General features: G+C 37.8%; 1 protein-coding gene across 1 annotated transcript; it reads left to right on the forward strand.

The window, feature by feature from the left end:
• Nucleotides 1-1,071: 1,071 nt before the first annotated feature.
• On the forward strand, nucleotides 1,072-23,643 carry PCYB_131110 (dynein heavy chain; the record flags this gene model as incomplete). Its single annotated transcript, XM_004224136.1, has 34 exons — nucleotides 1,072-1,161; nucleotides 1,287-1,374; nucleotides 1,714-5,524; nucleotides 5,703-5,988; nucleotides 6,123-6,210; nucleotides 6,349-6,578; nucleotides 6,689-6,769; nucleotides 6,926-7,201; nucleotides 7,407-7,658; nucleotides 7,815-8,112; nucleotides 8,241-8,323; nucleotides 8,561-8,718; nucleotides 9,065-9,206; nucleotides 9,328-9,548; nucleotides 9,715-9,875; nucleotides 10,008-10,079; nucleotides 10,238-10,324; nucleotides 10,470-10,563; nucleotides 10,659-11,055; nucleotides 11,222-11,426; nucleotides 11,629-11,834; nucleotides 12,236-13,195; nucleotides 13,317-13,443; nucleotides 13,753-13,949; nucleotides 14,105-14,356; nucleotides 14,484-14,671; nucleotides 14,847-14,923; nucleotides 15,038-15,111; nucleotides 15,262-15,741; nucleotides 15,927-19,371; nucleotides 19,529-21,311; nucleotides 21,472-21,670; nucleotides 21,843-23,123; nucleotides 23,389-23,643. 34 exons carry the CDS (start codon nucleotides 1,072-1,074, stop codon nucleotides 23,641-23,643), a joined length of 16,644 nt encoding a protein of 5,547 aa, XP_004224184.1.
• Nucleotides 23,644-23,723: the final 80 nt, after the last annotated feature.

Below are 23,723 nucleotides of genomic sequence, written 5' to 3' on the forward strand. Positions count from 1 at the left end.
TGCAATTGTCCAGAAAATATTTCTTTTCTTTTCTACTTAATCAGTACATTTGTCTCATTTTGTTACATTCGCTGTTCGAATAATTCCAACCGTTTAAATAACTTTCCCATTCACACATCTTTAATGTGTGCAACGCTTTTCTAATCATGCACATCAAAAGTGAAAGTGCCTACAAGAAGACCGCAAAACGTTCCTCCATTTTACGTCAAAATGAACTTTGAAATTTAAAACAATGCAATAAATGGGCAAAGAAATATGACTCACACTTGGGGAATGCAAATCTTTGTATTGCTTGCTAAACCTTGTCTGCCTTTTCATTTTTAAATCTTAAAAAGGTTTCCATTTCTTCTACCTTTAATTGTGCATCGAATAAATGGCTAGCACATTTTGGTGAACCCCTTGGTGTGCTTCCCACTGTTAGGGGAAATCCTAAAGCGAAACGTGTAAAATAAGTTTTAAGGTAGGAAGCACATAAAACGGTGTGTAAATCAAAAAAATGTTAATACTATCATATGGCTTCACAAATTAATGCTCAGAGAAAACATTTTTACAATCCCAGGTCTCGTGAAAAATGTGTAAATTTTTAAAATCTCTCGTATTAATTATAGGGAAAAAAAAAATCGCTAGACAGTGCGCTCTGCACACAGTGTAATTTTTTTTTTTTTCCACATTCTAATAACTACAAGTATTTTTTTGTGTACATTTTTGCATAGAGGAGCCTCCATCGAGACAGAAAGGAAGCTAGCTTTCCCAAGGTAGAGCTTCCCATCAAAGCCCCTCCCCATCTGTATAAATTAAGGAAAAACATAAACGCGCAAAACGCTCGATTCACAGTGGGACGGAACCTATATTATAGGACCCATTTCGCGTCTATAAAAATTTCGCATTTTTCGCATTTTTCTCAATATCAAAAAAGAACACCCATCCTGCACCTACACACACAAATACACTTTTTTCATTCTCATAATCTAGACATCGATAAATGTATTCTGTGCATATGCTTTCGCGCACTTCGGTTCACTCTTTCGTCCTGCTCAAAGACATACGCTCAACCATTCCAGGATCCAAAACATGAACGATGAACTGGAATGTTACATAAAGCAAAAGATCACTTCATTGTTGAGGATTCGAAGCGACGTTTTTAACTGCTTCATACAGGAAGTTAGTTTAGCTTAATTTAGCTTAACACAACGCTTGTTAAAATTTGTTCCCATTTTTTGCACCACTTCGCAACCACATGGATGGGAGAAACACCCCCATTGCTAACCCTTCTCAACCTATATTAGGGGAAGAATAAAGACGATTTAAATTATTTCTTTCTATCGGCACCTGTGAAGAGCACTTTGTTTTTCGTGGTACATAGGTACACTTACGGTAAGCAGTTAGAAAAGGGGAAGAAGTTCACCCACTTTTTGTTTTCCCCAAATGGGCATTAGTTAATAAGTTTTCCCTTTCCTTATCCATACCCTTTTTAAGAGGACGAACAGGACGAACCGGACGAACAGGACGAACAGGACGAACAGGACGAACAGGGCGAACAGGACGAACCGAACACACCGAACGAAGTGACACACCCCTTCCAAAATGACAAGGAACACGGCACAGAAAATCCTAGTGGGGATACACAGCACGAGGGAAAAGATAAAGCAGAAGAAACAAAAGAGCAAATAAGCAATCATAGTCATATTGATGAAACTGATAATGCAGTGAAAGACAAAAGCGAAGAAGGGGGAAACATCCAACAGGCAGAAAAGGGAAAGGATACTAACCGGGGAAGCACTCAAATAGCGAATGATGATGGGGAAAAGGCGCCAAAAAGGGAGACAAATGACATAAAAGGAGAATACGAATCGGAAATTCCATACCCATCAGAGGAAGCGAAAAATGATAAAGTGGAGACAAATCTAGAGACAAGCAAAAGGGAGAAACAGATCCAGAGTGCCAACAAGCCTATTGATAATTCCACAGATGGAGAGAATAAAGATGATGAAAAGGAGGAGGAGCCACCAAAGGGGAACCCTCCCTCCGAAGAAAATAAAAATGAGAAAAAGAAAAAAACGAAAACACGTTACGCCTTAAAAATGAGTTTGGGCCATATAGAAGCGGACGACGTGGAAGAAGAAGCAGCATCAGAAGCATCCAACATCCTCTCCAATACAGCAGAGGAAAAACAGAAAAAGAAGAAACAGGCAACCAAGCAGATAGTGTACTTCTTAAAAATTAAAAGTGCCCCAAATGATCAAGGGCATGAAAACCTGGACGAGTATTTCAACACCAATTACACATTCGGAAATTTACACCACAATTATATTAACAATTTGAAGGCATACTTTAAAATCTTTTTTATCCCCTTCTTTCAATGTTTACTAAAAAAAAACGACGTGTTCGAGTACATCGGGAAGGAGACAGACCAAAGCGTAAAAATTGACCATATCTTAAGCAAACTACAGCACCTTAAAAAAATGGAAATGCTGACCAACCAACTAGATGACACAAACGAATTGAACGAAAATAAATATTTGAATATCATGGAGAGAGGGAAACACACAGAGCAGCTGAACGAATTCGGGACAGAGGACAACGCTGTGGATGGGGTAACAAAAAGTAAAAGTACCAACCGAAGTTACCTTCCAACTCAGGATAGAATCCGAGGGAATGGAACCCACCCTGGTGTGACAAAGAAAGAGGAAAATTTCCTCAAAAATAAAAACCTGCTAAACTCCTTCTACTACCTGTTAAGCTATTACAAACAAATTTTGAAGGTGGAACAAATCTCGTACAACGAAATCAATGCAGACATAATCAAACTTAAGGATGACACGATTAACATTAACAATTACCTGAGAAACATTTCCAACATAATAAAAGATTTTATCATCAAAGAAAAGAAAAACGATTCGAAGAGGAAAAACGACAAAACGGCAGTGGAGTACTGGAAAGAAAGATACCACAGAATCTACAACTTAATTGAAAAAATTAACAGCAAAAAGTTCGAACAAATTATAGAAAATATTAAGGGAAAAAACTACAACGGAGAATTGTGCAACGAAATAAAATTGCTAATCAAGGAGGTGGAAAATATGCACATGGAATCGTTTGAAATGATCAAATTTAGTAAAATTTTGGAAAATTCTTTTGAAACTTTAAAATCTAATCATATCAACCAAATGAAAAATGGAATCAAACTGGTCATTCGAAAGTTAAAAAATATATGGCTAAGTTCAAAATATTTCCGAAAAGATGAAATTATAATTGCCTTCTTTGTCAGACTCTCCGACATTATATTCGAATTCATCCTTTTCCTAGCCATTAAGGTGAAAAAAATGAACAAGCCAAAGAGAATAAAAAAGGTCATTTCCAAATGTATAGACATTTTAAAGTTCTACGAAAAGGAATTCATTTACGTCAAATTAGACATCGAAATGATAGATATTCGAAAAAATTGGTACTTTGACAAGAATGTTATTTTCAAAAATATACGACACCTGCAACATGTCTTGGCTACGCTATACACCGTTTACTCAGAAATTATTTACTTCACCGATTTGTGTCTTCTAAAATTGAAAAAGTTGGTGAATAACAAGCACATTATGAACAGCATCATCCTAGAAATCAACAAGCTGTACGAACCGTTTAACGATGTGCTTAAGAATATCTACCTATACGATGACGAGTCGATTATGCAGCTGATGAAAAGGCTAAATGAGCAATGCTTGAAGATAGAAAAAAAATGCATCAAAATTATTTATATCCAATTTTCCAACTTGAGGAACACAAAATCGACGTACCTCTTAGTGGAGAAATTTCAAAACTTGAAGAAGAGTTACAAAATCGATAGACTCCTGATTAAGAAGCTGTACGACATATTATTTCTGTACAAAAAAGAACTCTACCTCTGCATCGACCTGTTTAATAACATGTGCGCAAATAAAGATTTGGACATTTACAAAAAGTTCCTGTTCTGTTTAAACATCTACAAAAAGGTAAAGAAGCCAATTTTAATATTCAAAAATAATAGCTATATCACCACCTCTAATGAGTACAAAATTATTGTTAAACTGTACGTCAACTTTTGCAAAAAAATGTTTTCCTACATCATCGAGACGTACGTCATATGGAAAAATAACTCACTTTCTCAAATGAACAAATTTCTCTCTTCCAACATAATTACCATAAACAAGCAGCTGAACTTTTTTTACGTCATCAATTTTGATAGTACCTTTTTTAAGACATTATACGAATACGCCTACATTGAATCTATTTACGATTTTTACACGCCGATCGAAATTTTGAACATGTACAACTTAAAGAGAAAGCTGTACAGGTATTTGTACGAGCTGAACGAAATTATTTTTTTCTTCAAAAATTTTACTACTACCACTTCCATCATTCAGCAGAAAGTCCTCATAAAATTTTTTCAGTGCTTCGAACAGAAACTCATATATATATCGAACAACATCAATTGGCTAAACTTAAATATAGACCACTACATAAACGATTTAAAAAACTGCAAAAGTGTAATCGAAAATGTACACGTGTCTCTCTCCTACTCACTCAACAGCATAGACAAAATTATTTACAACATGCAAAATGTGAATCTGGTTAGGTACATACAATGGGGAAACATGAAACCCTTGCACATCCAACCCTTCTTCAATTATTTTGAAGAATATAGAATAAACCAAGTCAACAAAATTTTAGAAAAATATAAAGAAATATCACAAATTTTAATTAAAATAGAACAAATTGTTGAGAAAACCAAAAAGGGAAGATGTGAAATCATGGACGAACTGTACTACCTATACCAATGCAAAATTTACAAGTGCCTAAGTCTTATTATCATTAAAGGGCTATGCAATTATGAAACCCTAATTGAAAATGATTTCCAGAAAAAGTTCCTAGAGAACTATAAGCCTTGTCTCTACATCAAAGAAGACATTTATTCGGATGTTTTTCTGAACAACTCCATACAAAATATTTTCAAGTTGATCTCCAAACTGTTAACCAATTTGCTTCTAACCTCTTCCGAGTTTATCAGATGGCTGGACTACTCATGCATTGAAGTGCCCATATCACTCAAGGAAGACTTCGAGTTCCTCAAAATGAAATTCTCCTTCTACCAAAGCGTTAGCAAAAATAAAATTATCATCGACCGGATCATACACATACATCAGTTAATACAAAACGTTTTCCAAAAGGCTAACAAATACATATACAGCTTTGTGAAGTATGATAATATTATTAACTCCATTGTTAGAACACAAAGCAGCTTTAATATTCACCAAAATATTTCGTACCCTCTGATTTACTATGATAATATCCTAAAAAATATTAGCAATATTCAAAACAAGATTGACAGAGAAAACGACAAAAAGACCATTCAATTTATCTCTCTCAACATTTCTTTCGTCCTTAACTCGATAAAAAACAAACTCCTAGACTCCAAGAAGTTCTTTTTTAACAACCTCCATTTTATATTCACCACGCTCAAGTGCTCTACGCTCAGCGAAATTACGAAATATAGGTAGCGATTGAGCGCGTCCATGTGTGTTTGTGTGGGGGGGGTACCCCTGCATTTTCCTCCCACGGGGGTGATCCAAAAGGCAACGGATGATGAAGCTTCCCCCTGGTAGTGTTAGTCCATCCCCCCACATATACACCTTCTTTTATGACGCCTTTTTGCATGCCACACAAACCCGCAGCGGCATACTGGAGACTTGCACCAGCTCCATGGACAAGTACGAGAATATCATAAAAACGATAAATACGATTAAAGCTGAAAATATAAACATCGAAATGAATATTCAAAAGACAGAGGAAATTTACAATATGCTTACCATATACGGTGACAACACAACAAAGGAGGAACAAAAGGAAAAGTTGCTTCTGCTGTACCCACAGTACCTAAGTATGCTCAACTCCGCTTTCTTCAACGACAACCTGATGTTTACCATAAAGCAGGAGTTTTACAAAAACACCAAGAATAAGGTAAATCCGGGGAGCATCAAGCACTTTGACAAGATGCCCAAACTGACTATCTATACGTACAATACATGCGTCTTCCCTCATGTGTGTGAACTTTTACAAGCTTATACATCCTCTTCCCCACCCCTACAATTTAGATAACCGTCTTCGAAGAAAAGGTGAAAAGTATTTTGAAAAAGTTTCACATGTTCGGACCGTCCTCAGAAAATATCGACTTAAGCGAAGGTAACTTCAAGGGCGCAGAGGGGAGAGTCTCTCCTTCATTTTGTAAAATTTCCCCTCCAGCGTGTTGGTTCTAACGAAATGCCCCTAGAAGAGCCCATCTGCACACCCATACGTGTGTTTCCCCTTCTCGTCACCCAGGAATGGAGAGCCTAAAAAAATACATCAACGACTTCAAAACTATGGAAATTGAAAAGGAGGAAATAATTAAAGCCCAAATTTTGTGCAACATGAAAATTTTACAATTCGAAAATTTCTACCTCTTAAAGAACACCATAAAGATTTACAACTCCATCTACTCCATCTACAATTCATACACCACTAGGATAAATGACTTCCTCGACGTTATATACTACAAGCTAAATATTAAGGTGCTTAAAATGAGGAGTTGCACAAAGTGGGGGAAAGAGGAAGTTCACCGCTAATCCCACATTTGGATAAATATTCGTGCACACACCTAATTTTCTTGTCAAATCTTCAGGAAATAAATAAATCCTTAAAGGAGGTGAAAAGTGAGTTGACGGAACTGCAAAAGGATCAACCGGAGGCGAAGAACATTTTGGTACAGTTATCCATCACCTTATTGTGGTTGTCTCACCAGGCCACTCCTCTCTCCTCACCACATCCAACCTGTCCCCTACTCTTTCTTCTGTCCTCTCTAAAATGCTCTCCCTTTTTTTTTTCCATAATAACCTACTCTCCCACTTCCCCCTTTTAGCCATTCAAAAAAATAAATGAAGAACTAAACAAAATGAACACAACTCTGATAATCGTGTATCTTCTACAAAACACAAACATGAAACTGACAAACTGGCAAGAAATAATAGACCTCCACTTGAAGAGAAACAACATAAAGGATCCAATCACCTTTGAAAACACCATCATCATTAACGACAAAAATATTAACATCAAATCGATCACGCTGTACGATATGTACGAGCTGAAAATATACCTCTACTTTAACGACATCAAGTACATTATATACAAAATTAAGGTGCGTGCAAGGAAGAGGGAAAGCCTGTGACAGGCGCGCCAAAAAAAAGGGCATGCGCATGTATAGGCCCCGATGCGATGGCGCCACTGTGAGGGACACCTGCGGTATCCCACAAATCATGTTGGAGAATACTCACTTGCACACACAATAGACCCCCTCCCTCACTCTCACACATTTTCTCCTTCCTCCACGCGCCACCTTGCAGGAAGTGGAGAAGCTCGAAAAACACCTGAACAAAATTGAAAATAACTGGAAATTGGAAACACTAAAAATTATAAAATGCGGCGATCACTTCATACTGGACAATAACAAAAATATATTTAAGAATATCAAAAAGACATTTAACGATTTGCACCAAATGAGGAACTTAAATTTCGCGCAGGATTTAATACCCAAAATAACTCATTTGCAGAACAAGCTACTTTTCATTCACGAGCTGTTGTCCCTATGGATGATGGTGCGCATTCGACTCGCCTTTGAAAAAATGGCGCCTCTAAAGATACGTGCTTTATCATGTTTTCTCTGCATAGTGGAATATATCTACGTCTTCATATTCCGCATGGTCGTGTCCTCGTAGTCCTCACGTCATTGCCTGCGTAACACCCCTCTGTAGACCCAAGACAAATGGGCTAGACTGGAAAGGTTTTACAACAATGAAAATTTCAATCACTTCAGTAACGAAATGAAAAATTTCAACAAAATAAATAAAACGTATGTTGAGATAATGAAAAATGCGAAGAAAAATTTGAACTTATTCCACGTTTGTAACACTCAGTTTTTTTATTTTTTGAAAAATTATTACGAGCGTGTGTTATTTTTGTCAAACGAAACAATAAGCTTATTGCAAGACAAGAAATTTTCCTTTCCGGATTTTTTTTTCCTGAACGACGAGGAGTTGTTCTGCTTGCTGTGTAGGGCGAAACAGGCGTGCACGGATAAAAGTGCGCTAAATCGTGCGCTGAAGATTTGTGTACCTATGTACACACACCTATGTCTATGCATGTTCAACACTTGACCCACTCAAAACCAACCCCCGCAGCAAACACTGAGACGGAGAATTTGAAAAAATACTGCTTCATAATTTACGAAGAACTTTTGTCCTTTAACGACATAGACAAAACGGTACACTCGTTGATAGCACCATCGTAGCATATCCCTCACTCTGCGCTTTTGAAAATGTGTCCCCATGCGCATGTGCATGGACATATGCGCCTACCCACTTGCCTATTTATTTTTTTACTTATTTGTTTGTTTATTTGTTTGTTTGTTTATTTGTTTGTTTATTTGTTTGTTTGTTTATTTGTTTGTTTGTTTATTTGTTTGTTTGTTTATTTGTTTGTTTTTTTTTTCGCTGCGCAGATCATCGAAGTCGTTACTACCAAGAATAACACGCTCAATCTAAAAAATGGGGTGAAGATAATAGGGATAGACACATACGTCATCTTGAAAGAGAAAATAAAAAGCACCCTGAAGGAAAACATCGTATCGAGTTTGAAAAGCTACTACAACACTACCAAGTATGCACACATGCTGTACTACGTTACTGCGCGTGGGTATAATTTTGCCACTTAACGTAAACTGAAAAATTGGCATCAGATTGCTACTCATCGCAAGAGAGCATTACTCCATTGCTAATTTCGCAATCATGTATTGTATTTACTCCTTTTCTGTGTCCCATCGGTTCCTCCCCTCTTTTTGAAAATTGCCGTTTTGTGCATACCACGTGTTGCACATTTGTTACAACCGTTACGCAGATGTTTATCCCTAACGTTTTGTCCTTCAAATTAGTTAATGTCTCCTTTATGCTGCTGTTTCACTCCACAAAATGGAAAATAACCACATCGATCTTTACCCCCCTTTCAGGATAATCCCGATAATCATAAACAACGTGTCCGTCGTTTCCATCACTGTCATAAAAATCATTCTAAGCGAAGAAATAAAAAACGTCCTCCAACAGAAAAGTGTGGAATACACCCAGGGGGTTCTGGATAGGCACAAAGATTTGGTAGGCCAGTAGATGGGCAAAGAAACTCATACGACAGTGAGTGTGTAACATTTGAGAATAAACGCTCTCCACTACCCCACTGGGAACAAACGTAAACACCTGCTTCATCTTCACCCCTCAGTGCAACGACATAGCAGAAGAAATAAAAAAAGAAAAGGGGAAAAACACGCAGAAAATAGAACAAGCCTTAATTATATACTTGGAATTTATCGACACATTAAAAAAAATCATCCAAGAAAATTTATTTGATGAAAATAATTTTTTCCTGCATTATCAATTTAGATACAGCGTCGACAAGAACAAGGAACAGATCGCAGTAAAATATGGGAACTACACTTTTAAGTAATGAGATAGGCAAATGAGGGGAGATCAAGGGAGTTGCTCCAACGCTGGGGATTTTTAAGGCATACCTCTGATGAACTCACCTAATGAAGGGCCTCCACTTCCCCCAATAATGCTACCCCGCTCGAAATAATAACTACTCACGTTTCCTTTCCTCACCCCTAAGATACAACTATGATATATTAGAAAATAACAGCCTATTCATAAACGTGCTGCCGAATAATAAGTACGTGTTTTCGATCTGCTCCAATATGCATAAGAGCTACTACAACATCCTGTGCGGGAAGAACAAAGCGTCCACTATCCGGTACATCACATCTACACTAGGTAAGCAAGAGGAGGAAGTCGCGCGCATAGCTGCATCTTTCCGATTCGTTTCACTTAGGTGTACACACGCATATATACAGATATTACTGCGCGGAATGCTCCTTGATTCACTTCATCCCCATGTTCACGCAGGACAAAGAACGTACTTCCTAGATGGGAAAACACACAACATAAGAAATTACATACTGGGTTCTATTCAGATGGGTACCAAGCAAAATGACAAAAAAAATGAGCAAGCATATTTTTATACTTATATATGCGTGATTGCACGCTTAACCGCAGGGGTCCCCCCGTGGACACACATTCTACATGCTATTCTGAGCACCCACCAAATGAACCCCTTCCTTTTAACCCTTTTTTAGGCTACGCTTTGGTCTTCCAAAATGTGGACGAAATGAAAGTGGAGCTATTGTCCGTCCTCACAAACGCATTCAGATCTATCCAAACATGTACAGCACATTTTTTTTTCTGCCTATATGAACAAGCAAAATTAGAGGGGCTAGAATGTCTGCTTGTGTATTTACACATGCTTAGTTTTACACACACCTATGAGCCGTAGTTTCACATCTCCGTTTTTCCCCTCCAAATTGAAAGGCCTGAAAAAGAAGGAGAAGAACATTTACCTCTTCAGCAAAGACGTGGTGTTTAATAGCAGCTCCGTGATATTCTTCACGTCAAAGTCGTGCGGGTAAATGCTTCGTGACTTGACCTACACACCTACTACATACGTATTAGCTTTCTTCCCTACTTGTATATTCCCCGATTCTTCCAAAACAGGTGCAGAAGCCTCCCCATTAATTTAAGGAGCCTATGCAGAGAAATTATCCTAAACAACTGCCAACAGATCGAACTAGTGGAAATACTCCTATACGTCAATAATTTTCAAAACGTGAAAAACCTGTGCTTAAAAATCTGCAATTTTGTGGAGTACTTGAATTTTATTTATTTCAATTCTGAAAATAATGTGCTAAATGACATCATCAATATTATATGGTTGTGCAAGAAGCAAAATGAAGAAAGGAACACAGAAGAGTTGCTAGCAAAATATATTTTTATCTACTACTATGACAAGTTAAAAGATATCAAGCAGAATGAGCTGCACAATTTGATAAAAAAATTTCTAGGCGTGGACCTGAATGTGAAGTATGATTTGCAAGACGGACGGGAACGACTCAAGGAGGTAATAAAAAGTGGGGACTTCACTACATAAAGCTTTTGATATTTAGGGGGGGAATGGAGCTCAAATGGGGGGGTTCACCTACGTGCCCATATTCACCCCCTCCCCCCTTATAGTTATAACATATACATAAGTAATATTTCCACATGCATTATCCTCCTCCCCGCAGCTGCTAAAGCAAGAGTGTATTTATCTCAAAGAGGACCTGTTCCACAAGTACGAAAAGGATGTGTACGTGCTGAAAGAGAAGCTACATAATCAGTCCCTGTCGTTGCTGTTTGGAAGACCCCACACGGGAAAGTCGACACTGCTAAAAATTTACAGCAAATTGTACGGTGATAAATATGGTTTCATATATTTGGACTCCCTATATGGTAAAAATTAGTCACCCAGCGCGGCTAACAGCCATAACATTAAAGAGTGAAAGAGAAGGGGGATAAAAATAAAAATAGTTTCCTATGTTACTAATCAAAATGTGGGTCGTAGAGTGGACTCTTCTCTTACGTATAGATATGCACACATCTATATTCACACATTATGGACTTTTCCTCCTCCTCGCAAAATGTCAATTCACAGACTCCCAGAACCATTTCAACGAAGCCTTTCTACGCCAAGTTATAAAGAAGAAACAAGAAAAGCACAAAGAATACACACTCATCGTGAAGCTCAATTTTCTGAGCCCCATCATATACAATGTGCTGTCCTTGGATAACCTGGTTTACCCTAAAAGGGAGAAATTGGGCGGGGAGGATGCAGGAAACGGAATGAAGATAATAATTGAGGTAAAGAAAAACGCTAACAGATAGAGCAGCAAAAGAGTTACAAAAGAAGGTTACAAAAGGAAGTTACAATAGAAATGATGGCACAGCGTAGTTAATAACGTAGCTCCACATTTGTGGCTTACAACGATAGGCAAATTCCCACATCGGAAAAGCAGAAACGCACGTGTAGCAGAAAAGAGGCAACGGTCAGGGCCAAACCGTAGTTACTCACTTCCATAGATAATTAAAAATGTGCAACGCCTCAATCAGTTAATTACACACAATTCATAATCAGTAGGCATGTAAAAAGTTAGACATGCAACAAAAGGCATTTTTGTTTCCCCCTTATTGTTATGCGAATCTCTCCTTGGAGTGTTCACCCTTAAGTACTTTCCCCAATACGTCCTCTTTCCCCCCCCAAGTGCAAAGACATATCCGCCATGGATCCATACCTGCTGAACAAAATGAACAAAATTGCCATCAAGGACAACACAAACATTTACAACTATTTTAAAAACAAAAGCTCCAAATTGATAGACGACATCCTTAACACAAACTTCTTCTTCGAAAAAAATGCAGAGAATGATAAAACGTCCTTAACTTATATAAACAATTATGAAGAAAAAAAAAAAATTCTTCTCGAATTGTACAATGAGTTGAAGTTATTTTATAGGAATTTCTTTCTTCCCATTTTTCATTACATAGAAAGGAAAAAAGGAAATCACTTTAACATAAATCATTTTTACACAAAAGAAGAAGAAATAAAAAATATGACCCTGGGTGATGGCCACGTATCGCGCACTTGTCTATTCCATACCGATGTGGAAGAGAAAGTAGTCATAAATAATTTCATCGACATTTTTAAAAGCAACATATTAATTTTTTTAAGAGAACGGGAACTGAACCAGCTGCTACCCAGTGATGACGCCAATACAGGAAGTGCACATAACGATTTGTCTACTTTGCCACAAATGGTAGAACCACAAGAGGGCACACCCTGCCATAAGGAAGCGGAAATAACTGAACAAAACTACGAGCAATACGTCACGAACGAGGAATACGACTTGGATAATATAAACAAAAATTACATAGAGAATGTGTGTATATTACAAGCTGAAGCGGAAAATAGCAAAAAAGTGGAATTGCATAGCAAAAAAGAAATCTCTAAAATTTCAATCATTAAAGAGAAGGCTCTTTTTATTCTATTAAGTTGTCTCGTTTTTTTGTTTAACAATTTTTTAAATGATCAGGAGAAATCTAATTTTTTTATCTTTTTAAAACAGTTGGCTTCGTCTAATAACGTCAACTTTGGCAGCAATTTGGGGAGCTCCTTTTACCACATACAGAAGGATGCGTGGATTCCAATCAGCGATTTTTTTATGGTAACCCCAGCATGATGCTCTGCATGCGCACAAGTATGAACGAGAGACGCTAAACATAAAGTGAGGCCACTCTGCAAATGGAAGTAACACAACGCTTTTTTTTCGCTTCATCTCCGTGCAGTCCTCTCCGAAAAACCACCTGGGCGAAAAATTCTTAATATTTTACGACGAAGAAATGCAGAAGAGGCTCAACTCGATTAGTTTGTTGTACAAGGGGGAGTCCAACATTTGCCTCATCGGAAACAGAAGTAACACGGATCCCATGCGAGCATCCATATGCACTTACCAATGTGGACACGTGTTGAATATGCATATAGAACAACCCACAGTTTGTAGATCTGCTCTGCTATTGAATATTCAAAAAGGGGCAAAACTAACGACTGACACGCCCCCACATGGGCGGTACATCAACATAGGCAGACTTCCCACTGTGAACCCCCCTCTCCATTGCTCTGTTCTGTTTCTTCTGTTCTGTTCTCCTATCTTCTCTTCTTTTCCTTCCAAATTAAAATCTGTGGGATTATCCCCATGATACTCTAATTTTTGTGCCCCCTCAGAAAATTGCAAAACGGCCATACTAAAAGAAATCGTGAACAATCACTCCAAAATTGACCACCTCATGATCGACGTTTTGAAACACACAAATGTCTTAAATTTTAAAGTGCTCTACGAGAAGATGACAAAAAAAAACGTCAAAAAGTACTTCCACCACTCGGTCCTTTATATCTGCATAGACGACATCCACATTAATTACGTAAGATGAGGAATGGAAGGGAGGCGGATTGGAGGTTCAGGACAATAGAGTCACCCGCATTCACCTGTTTCGATTCCACTTATTGCGCAGTTGGAATATAATTACCTGCTCCGACCTCCACCCCACTACCTGCACCGACTTCCACCCATTTTCAGGAAAAAGGGAACAACCCGTCCATCGAATTCCTGCACAATTTGCAAAGGAACTTGTGTTACTTCGAGAACAAAGCTCTTAGCGTCCAAAATGTGAAGAGCATAATATCCCTAAACTTCGAGCACATGAAAAGGAATAGCTACTACGAATCTGTTTCCTATTCTTACGCCTCGATTTTTTTGAACAACAGCAGAAAGGGCCTAGTGGGTTATTTTAACGCGCTCGTGAATCACACTCTGAAGGGTGCATTCCAGGTAGATCAAAATTGTGCAGATTTTCGCGAATATGTTTACACATTTGTGCATACTCTTTATTTGTCTTGCCTCCCCTGAACAAATATACAAGCACATGCCTCGCACCGCGGCTCCCCCTACGTCCCAGGGCATACACACCAAGCTAGTAAACTACAGCCTGGACATCTTCTTCAAAATACACGAAGATATCAATTTTGAGGAGAAAAAGGAAAACCATTTGCTGTTCACAAAGGAAAATATTTTTCTACTCTACGAAGACTTCTTTTACACCAAGTGGAATTTTCAAAATGAGCAGGACGTCGTCGCAAATTGGTGGTATCTAGAGAGCACGAACAGATAAAAAGGAGAAAAAAAAAAAGATAGATAGATAGATAGATAGATAGATAGAAGCGCCAAAAATGCAGCCTAACCGATATACATAACACAGCCCAATAAAGTAAAACCACATGTTTTCCCCCTGCACACGGATTCTTCACTTTCCCCTTCGCAGCGAAAGTGCCGAAAGCATAATCCTGAATAGGATCCTCAAAAAGGAGAACAGAAAGGACATCCTCAAAACGATGAGAAGTAACGAATGAGAAAATAATCGGGGAACTTCTTAGGGCTAATCTTCCCTTTTTCCCTGCTTCGTCATCATTCATAAAAACGGGGACACCATTTTTCCATTTCCCCCTTTTTCAGCCATGGCGGAGAAGCACTTTCAGCACCTAAACCGGGAAAGCTCGTTCACCTACTTGAATTACTTTTGCAAAGAGGTAGAAAAAGGGAGAAAGGGAAAGAAAGGAGAGAAAAAGGGAAAAAAACGGAAAAAATCGGAGAAGAAAACATATTTAAAGAACCCGTTCATTCCTGAAGAGTTTCTCCGCGCGTCCACTCTGCATGTTTGTCCTCCCCCCACCCCACAGGTACACGAAAAGATCGACGCAGATTCGCTGAAAGACGAATTCGTGAGGAGTCTAAGCAGCTACAACAACCTGTACATTAACACAAAAATGTTCGTAGAATTCTACTTCAAAAATATAGTACAAGTATACAAAAATATAAATAAAAACATAAATTCTTCGATGATCATTTGTATGAACAAAAAGAGAGCCATCATATTGCTAAACGCAATTGCGTTCATGTTGAATATAAATACTGTACTGATTAACAAGTCTAATAATTTGGAAACCTCTCAAGACAAAATTAACTACTACAACAGATTAAGATTTAAGAGACACCTATTCATACTCATAAATCATTCCTACCATTTTGATGATTATTTTTATTCCCTAATTTATAAAAAATTTCCCTCTGCTCTTTTTGACAAAAAGGAACTTTTCCATTTGTACACAAAAACGAATTTGATATCCAATGAGCTCAAGTGGGAGAATATCCAAACTATTGTAATCGCAAAAAAAAAAAAAAAATATGGATAAAGGGACTGAAAGGTGTCCTACACCTTGTGGACTAAGTCGTCCCTCTTCCCATTTAGCGGAAAGAAAACTGTTTTTCCAAATAGGAGCCTTGCCACTATACGTTATGTACATGTGTGCACTGTTTCCTTCTTGTTTCCCTCCCCCCCCTACAGATGAAAAAGAATACCTACGTTTGCCTAGTTCACGAGAAACGGTTCGATCTTTACTCGAGCAATTTTCAAAATTACAAAAATGTCTACAGCGACTTAAATGTTGTGCACCTGGATAGCTGGTCCAGGGAGGAGTATACACACTACTGCCACCTCTTCTTAAAGAATCACCAAGAAAATCACTTCATCGATAATATATTGAATAACTTCAAAAAAAAAGCTATCCTAAATACGCTGGAAGATGACATCGAAAAAAAAGAAGGCAAAAGCATCACACTTCAGAAGAGGGAAAAGACAAAGGGGAAAAATAAGGTCAACCAAATCTTCATCAATTCGGAGGAATACATAAAGAAAAACAAAAACGATAACCCTAAGGGGAACGAAAATGAAAAAGGTAGTGAAGTCGTAAGGGAGAATGTCCTTCCAAATGAGGGGGAAAATCAGACAGGCGGTGGGGTGGACAACATGGAAGATGCTCAGACGGGAGGAAAAAAAGAAGCAAACCGTGGAACGGAAAAGGAGAGTGCAAGCGAACACACTAAAGCGGATGATGAAAATGGTATGGTTCATGATGGCCATGAGGAGGATAACGAAACGGGAGGAAATCTCCCCAAGCAGAATGACGAACAAAGCGAAAGAGATGCCCAGGGGGAGCCAAACCAAGATGCGCAGAAACCAAAAGACGAACTGAACAAAACGGATGACATCGATAAAGGAGTACCCGAGGAGAAGAAAAAGATAAAAAAAGGAAAAAAAAACAACCAAAGTGGAAATGAAAAAAAAAGTGCTCTCAAAAAGGAAGGGGAACAAAGTGGGAAGAAGATAAACAGTAAAGGAGCGAAGAATGGAAAGGAAAATGAAAAGAAAAAGAATTTTAAAAATAATGAGGGAAAATCCACGTCGGCGTCGCACATTAAAGAAGGAATACTTTCGTTGGGGCCTCTAACTAAGGCGAGAAAACCGGGTGATAAACCCATCAAAAAGGGAATAACAGGCAAAAATGGGCCTCCACCGAAAAGCGCAATTAGTGCTAGTTCATCCAAACAAAACGATAAAAAGAAGGAAAGACAACCTATAGGAGGCCTCAAAACGATGAGAAAAGAGAACATGCCGATAAAAAGGGTACCAAAGGCTAACGGCAAACAGAACGGAGAAAGGGATACACATAATCTGAAGGGCAAACTAACACATAAAAAAGTTTCCCAAAATACGGGCCAAAAAAGTAGCAAAAAAGAAATGACCCAAATGGACAACGCTATGCCCAACAAACCGATGAAGGAAAATACAGAATGCGAAACGGGAGAGGATACGAAAGAAGGCGGAAGCGAAAAGCTCACGAATGACGCAGCAAGAGGTATCATGGCCAGCGATAAGAACGATGTCCACCGAGATGATGAACAAGGGGATCAACAGAAAGAAGACCCAAGGAAGGAGGAATCTTATCAAAGCGGAAAAGATGGGGAGGGACAGGACAACGAGAATGGACCTCAGAAGAAGGAAGAAAATGAGAAATATGAGCAGGAAACCGCGGAGAAGGACGAAACAAAACACTCGGGTGAAGATTCTTTTCCAAAAGGAGGAAACGAAGAAGCCATAAAAAATAAGGACTACCTCAATTTAAAGGACTACAACAAAAAAGCAATGCACGAATTCAACAATTTCAACGAAGAAGTAAATAAGTACAGTTTTTACAGCATGATTGAGACGCAACTAGAAAATGTCGTGGACGTGTTCATACAAGTATACTACGATTTGAAAAACTTTTTAAAAAAAAAAAACTCCAACTTGAATTTTATACGAATTAACAAGTACAACTTTACAGACGCACTAATCATGTTTTACATTTTACTAAAAAATAAATTAAACTACAAAAATAAACAACTGCATATGTTCAAAATGGGGCTGAAAAAAGTGGAAAGCATATTCGAAAATTATAACAACATGAACGAAGAAATACAGTCCGTTCATTCGTCCATAAAAAAAATCGAAGAAGAAATTCAGCATCTGAACAATTCCATTAAGACACATTCGAAAATACTACTAGACACAGAACAACAATTTAAGGCAAATCAACAAATTCTTAACAAAATCGCAAATGATATTGACGAAATGATGGAAAATAAAAACGAATCTGAGAAACAAATTGAAGAAGAATGTATCAACATCATCTTCAAAATTCAAAATGTAGAAAGTAATGAAATTAAAAATATACTAAAAATAGGGACTCCAGATTTAACGCAAATGTGTATAGCGATTATGATAAACACCCTGGTGAGGAACTCCTTCCTAAATGATAATAACGACAATTGGAATTATTTTAAAAATTTTATCGCAAAGGAAAACTTTTCAAAATTTTTTTTCAATTTTAAGAAGGAAAACATAACTGATAAGCAGGTTAAGAGAATCAAGGAATACTTGGCGAGAGACGAGATTGTCTACGGCACGAAGAAAATCCTCCAAACGAACAACTTGTTTACGCACTTTTTCGAGTGGATTACCTTCCTCATTAAATATAAGGAGTACTACAAGAATAGCTGCCAGATGCAAGAAACGATTTCAAATAATAAGTTAAAAAAAGAACAGTACGAAAATGAAAACGAAAAGCTTATGGAACAAATGCACCAAATAAAGTCCACCATCATAAACAACAAAAGGGATGTACACACACAAACAGAAATTGTAGAAAATTTAAATAAAAAATTACAAATAATTAATAAATCCTACTTACCCATTTTTGAAATCAAACAATTTTTAGAAAAAATACAAAAAAAATATATCTACACGATTGAAAAAATTGAAAATAATTATAAATATATCGTGTCAGAAGTTTTGCTCTTCTCCTTTTTCTTAAATTACTCCTCTCCATTTAACTACAAATACAGATGCTTCTTACTCAACAAATGGAAACAAATTATAAAAAAAAATAACATCCTGATAAGGGAGGACATCAAAATAGAAAGTATCTACTCATGTGACAGCATCGTCTCTCTCTTCATATCGGACAACTTCCCTAGACACATTTTTTATATTCAAAATGCGCTAATCTCGCTCAACCATTTCAGATGGCCACTGCTGCTGGACCAACAAAACATCGGAATCGAGTGGCTAAAAAAAAGCTACAGCAACAATTTGGTTATTCACAATTTTGATGAAAATTTAAGCAAACATTTAGATATGTGCATAATATACGGAAAAAGCTTGATCATTCCATTTTTTAATTTTCAAAATTTGTACATCTATGATAAGAAGGATGACGAGGAATTCAACTGCGATGATCCACACGAGGACAACTTTAAGCGCGTGCGGGTGGATCTCCTGGCCAAGAAAAACTTCCTCAAGTTTAAGCTAAGCCGTAGGGAGATCAAGCTCAACTCCAACTACGGCATCTTGGAGCCTGTCATCGAGCGCAATGTGTACTTGTCCAACGGAAAGTACTACATCAACATAGGTAATCCCTGTTAAGAAGCGCCCTGTTAAGAAGCGCCCTGATGAGAGGCGCCCTGATGAGAGGCGCCCTGTTGAGAAGCACCCCGTTAAGAACCTCCCTGATGAGAGCTGCTCCGCAATCGTTTGTGCTTCCCATTCCGCGTACACCCCCTCTGCAGGCAAGAAGAAGCTGGAGTACAACAGCCAGTTCAGACTCTTCCTCGTGAGCGACTCCAGCGACAGGTACTTCCAAGACGTGGAGGACTACGTGAATATTATTGACTTCCAGATAGACAAAAATTTGATAGTAAACAAAATTGTAAACATCATACTGAAACACGAAGACGAAAAAAAGGTCATAAACTTTAACACAAAAATTAGAAACTTTTACGAGACCAAGCAGACGCTGAAATTTCTGGACGACGGAATGATCATCGAGCTCTGCACATTTAACCACAAAGCAAATAATAACAAAAATTTGATGAACGTTATAAATAGCAACGTTTTGAAAAAAATGGAAATAAAGAAAATGCTCAAGGAGTACAAACAGGAAATTAACAAAATTAAAAACTCTTCGGAAAATATAAAGCTCCTGGGGTACCGATTCCATACCATTTACAAAGTGCTCCAAAAACAGTCCAGAGCAAAATCGACATACAGCTTCAATTTCAATTATTTGTTAAATATCCTGAACAACTTAATTAAAAATATCAACAAGAAGATGCTAATTTGTAACTTCAATCAGCTGATAAAAAAATTCACACACAACTGCTTTGTGTTCCTGTTAAACACAATACATAAGAAGGACCACCTCTTTTTCAGCTTCCTCTTTTATTCCTCCTTAATATTCGAAGAAAAAAAGTTGCATCACATTGGTAGGTCTATCAAAGTGGAAAAGGAAAAGTATTACTCCCTGTTTTTACAAGTTCAAAAAATTGCAAGCATGGACACACATGATTCTCTCTCTCTAAAAATAGAATGGCTAAATGAGAAGAAGAAAAGACAGCTCCAATTTTTGCATAACGAATCCCCAAATTTCAAAGCGCTCATTCAAGACATGAAGAATAACTCTATAGAATACCTCAATTGGTACAAGCACAAAAGGCCGGAAGATAATTTATTCTTTCTAAAAAAATCACAACTAGAAAAGATAGAAAAGTTAGAAGTGATCCTATTTCTGTACATTATGAGGAAGGATAGGTTGTACTATTACATACATTTTTTGCTCTCCAATTATTTGGACTTGTCTGAAAATATGAACAGTGCTACCCATTTGAATCTCTCCAAGGATCTAAATTACATAGATGCGAAAACGTTTATGTACATTACAGAACCGAATACTTGTTATGATCCCATTTTGCTCAAACATAAAGCTACAAAAACGCTCAGCGTGGGAAATAACTTCAATAGTGAAATACAAATAGTGATAGAAACTTCCCTACAAAATGGAAATAAATTATTACTAGAAAATTTTCATTTGATAAATTTCAACATTGAAAAATTTTACGAAATTCAAAAAATTCATTCCAATTTTGAAATGTACTTAACATCAGAAAAGGGAGAGACGTCCAGTTCGATTATAAAGAAAGCCATTAAAATATATTCACACAAAAATGAATACTTAAAAAATTTTTTATTTTCCTACGTCCATCATATGTATAAAGACAAATTAAAAAATAACTTTGTAAACTCTTTTCTCTTTTCTCTTTCCTTTTTCCATAGCATTTTAGCATGCAGATGCAATTACGATAATTACGGTTTTGATGAACCTTACTACTTCGACGTGAAAGATTTCGAAAATACATTCGACTGTCTCCTCGCATATTTCGATTTTCTTCAAATGAATGCGGCTTTACCTGGCGAATCTAATTCGTGTACACCTACCTCTAACCTCCTTAGTGAGAAACCTACCCACGAGGAAACGCTTATCCAGGAAGTGAACATCAATTGGGCTTTCGTAAAGTAGGACCCAAATTGAGACAGCTGCGAAAATGAGCTTACTCCACCATGTACAATCAGCACTGTGTCCTCACCCCAGAGTATGCTTAATTACGCAAAATGTAATACACCCTACAATGGCTTCCTTTTTCGAATTACCCCTCCTCCCACCGCTTCCCTGCAGAGAGATCATCCTAAATGGGTACGGAAACAAAGTCAAAGCCAATGATCGGAAGATCATAAAAAGCTACGTGAAGGAATACTTCAACGAGTACTCGTTTAACGAGAAAAATGAGTTCGTCTACTCGGCTGACGAAAACTTCGACTACAAATTTGTGATGAACCGATCCATCAAGGAGTATGTCAATTTGGTTAAGGTAAGGGTGAATGGGGTGTCCGCCAACGGGGTGGCAGTCACAGTGGGGAGGGTGGAAAGCGATTTGCCTCATCATGTCCTCCCTCCTTTCACCATTGCGCCGCGTTAAATATACATATACCGACGTACGTATGCCCATTTTGCCTCCCCATCTTGTTCGCACTTCCCTCTAACCTCAGAGTTACCCCCTCTTCAATAGCTGCAAAACGTACGGAATGAAAATCGAAGCTGACAAGAAGAAGCATGAACAGTACAATGAAAATATGCTCAAAAATTTGGAAAAAATCAGCAGCGAAGAAGTTTTAATATACAAGAAGGAAAACAATGACGGAGATATTTTCTTCAACCTGGACAGTGACTACTATTCGAGCTCGTTACTCAACACAGATGATGAGCAAAATGGGAAGTCCCCCCGAGGCGGAGATAAACCAACTGTGTGCGCAACTGAATGGATTGAAAAGAACACACGTGAATGCTCAAACGGGGGAGAGACAAATGATGCCCTTCAAGTTGACCATGCGACTCAACCTGGTGATGGCCCAACCACCCCTGACAAGAACGATGACACGAACAATGAAAAGAACGATCACAAGAATGGTGATAAGAATGGTGATAAGAATGGTGACAAGAATGGTGACAAGAACGATCACAAGAATGGTGACAAGAACGATGACAAGCACGACCACCAAAACGATGACACAAAATTCTTCACAAAAACGTACTGCTGGACCCCCATGGAGGAGGAAGCGCTGAACAGACGAAAAGCGGAAAATATGGACTTCCTAAAGAATATAAAAAAAATGAACGAATTCTACGAATTGATAAAGAAGCTAAAGTCGACATTCAAATACAACATCAGCATTAATGCAGAGTGGGCCAAAGGGAATATAACGACCATCCAATCATGTTGCGCAAAAGAAACGGAGAATTTTAAACGAATTACAAATCTCATATACAATGATGTAATAAAAATTGAGCAGGAGTTAAATAAAAATAAAAAAAAAATCGACAAAGAGACGAAGCTAATTATGATTTCCCTCTCTCTAGGTGAAGTGCCAACAAAATGGATGTCCAATTTTAACAAAAAAAAAAAAACAATCGACAGCTTTGTTACATACTATGAAAACGTGAAGGAGCAGTTGTACTTTTGGAACATCACAGGGGAATTACGTTTTTATAATGTACAATATCTTTTTGATCCGTTAAATTTTTTTAAAGCCTTGTTGATTAAGTTCAGTTTTGTGCATAAAAAAAAATTAGGAGACTGCATACTTTTGTCCAGCATAAATAACACCCTGGAGATGAAGAGGAGAGAAACTCCTCCCCATTTTCAGAAAAATTTCTTCTACAGCAGTGATGAAGAGGACGCGTTTTCGTCCAATCAGATTAACTACTCCGATTATGTCCACTACGAGGTGGATTCCTGCTGTAACGTGGATGTGTCGGGGCTGCACACGTTGGTAGGGGGCACACGCAGTTCGCATAAACATATGCTTACACGTACCGTCTTGCACGTACCGTCTTACACGTACCTCCTTACACGTACCTTCTTACACATGTTTCCTTCCCGCGCAAGAAACTCCCACTTGCGTTGCTCAGATGGGGGGGCCCAAACCCGTTACTCATTTGTTATGTTGCAAATGGCCCACTTCCCCTCCACTTCAACCCTCCCAACGTGAGAAAACCATTCTACATGACACTCCCTCCATTCAAACCATCCCGCAGAACAACAACTTCGAATGTCTGGGAGTCAAGTCAAGGAGCAACAAAAAGTACGACGAAATCCCCATCGTAACTTTAAGCGTAATCGAGAGGAGAGAAAAAAATATTCTCAAAGACAAAAAAATACCTCTTTACATGTACAAGTATAACTCAAAATGGAACAAAAATAACAAATTTATAACTAATTTATATTTCAAGTCGGACAAGCACAAGTCATTCATTTACATTAATAAGGTATATCTGTTCGTTTATAACTGATTAGTGAAGGCGTTTTTTATTTGGCATTTTTTGCATTTTTTGCATTTTTGGCCTTTTTTTGTTTTTTTTGTCCCTTTTTT

This window comes from Plasmodium cynomolgi, chromosome 13, assembly GCF_000321355.1.
Source record: "Plasmodium cynomolgi strain B DNA, chromosome 13, whole genome shotgun sequence".
In the NCBI taxonomy this organism is placed as follows: Eukaryota; Apicomplexa; class Aconoidasida; order Haemosporida; family Plasmodiidae; genus Plasmodium; species Plasmodium cynomolgi.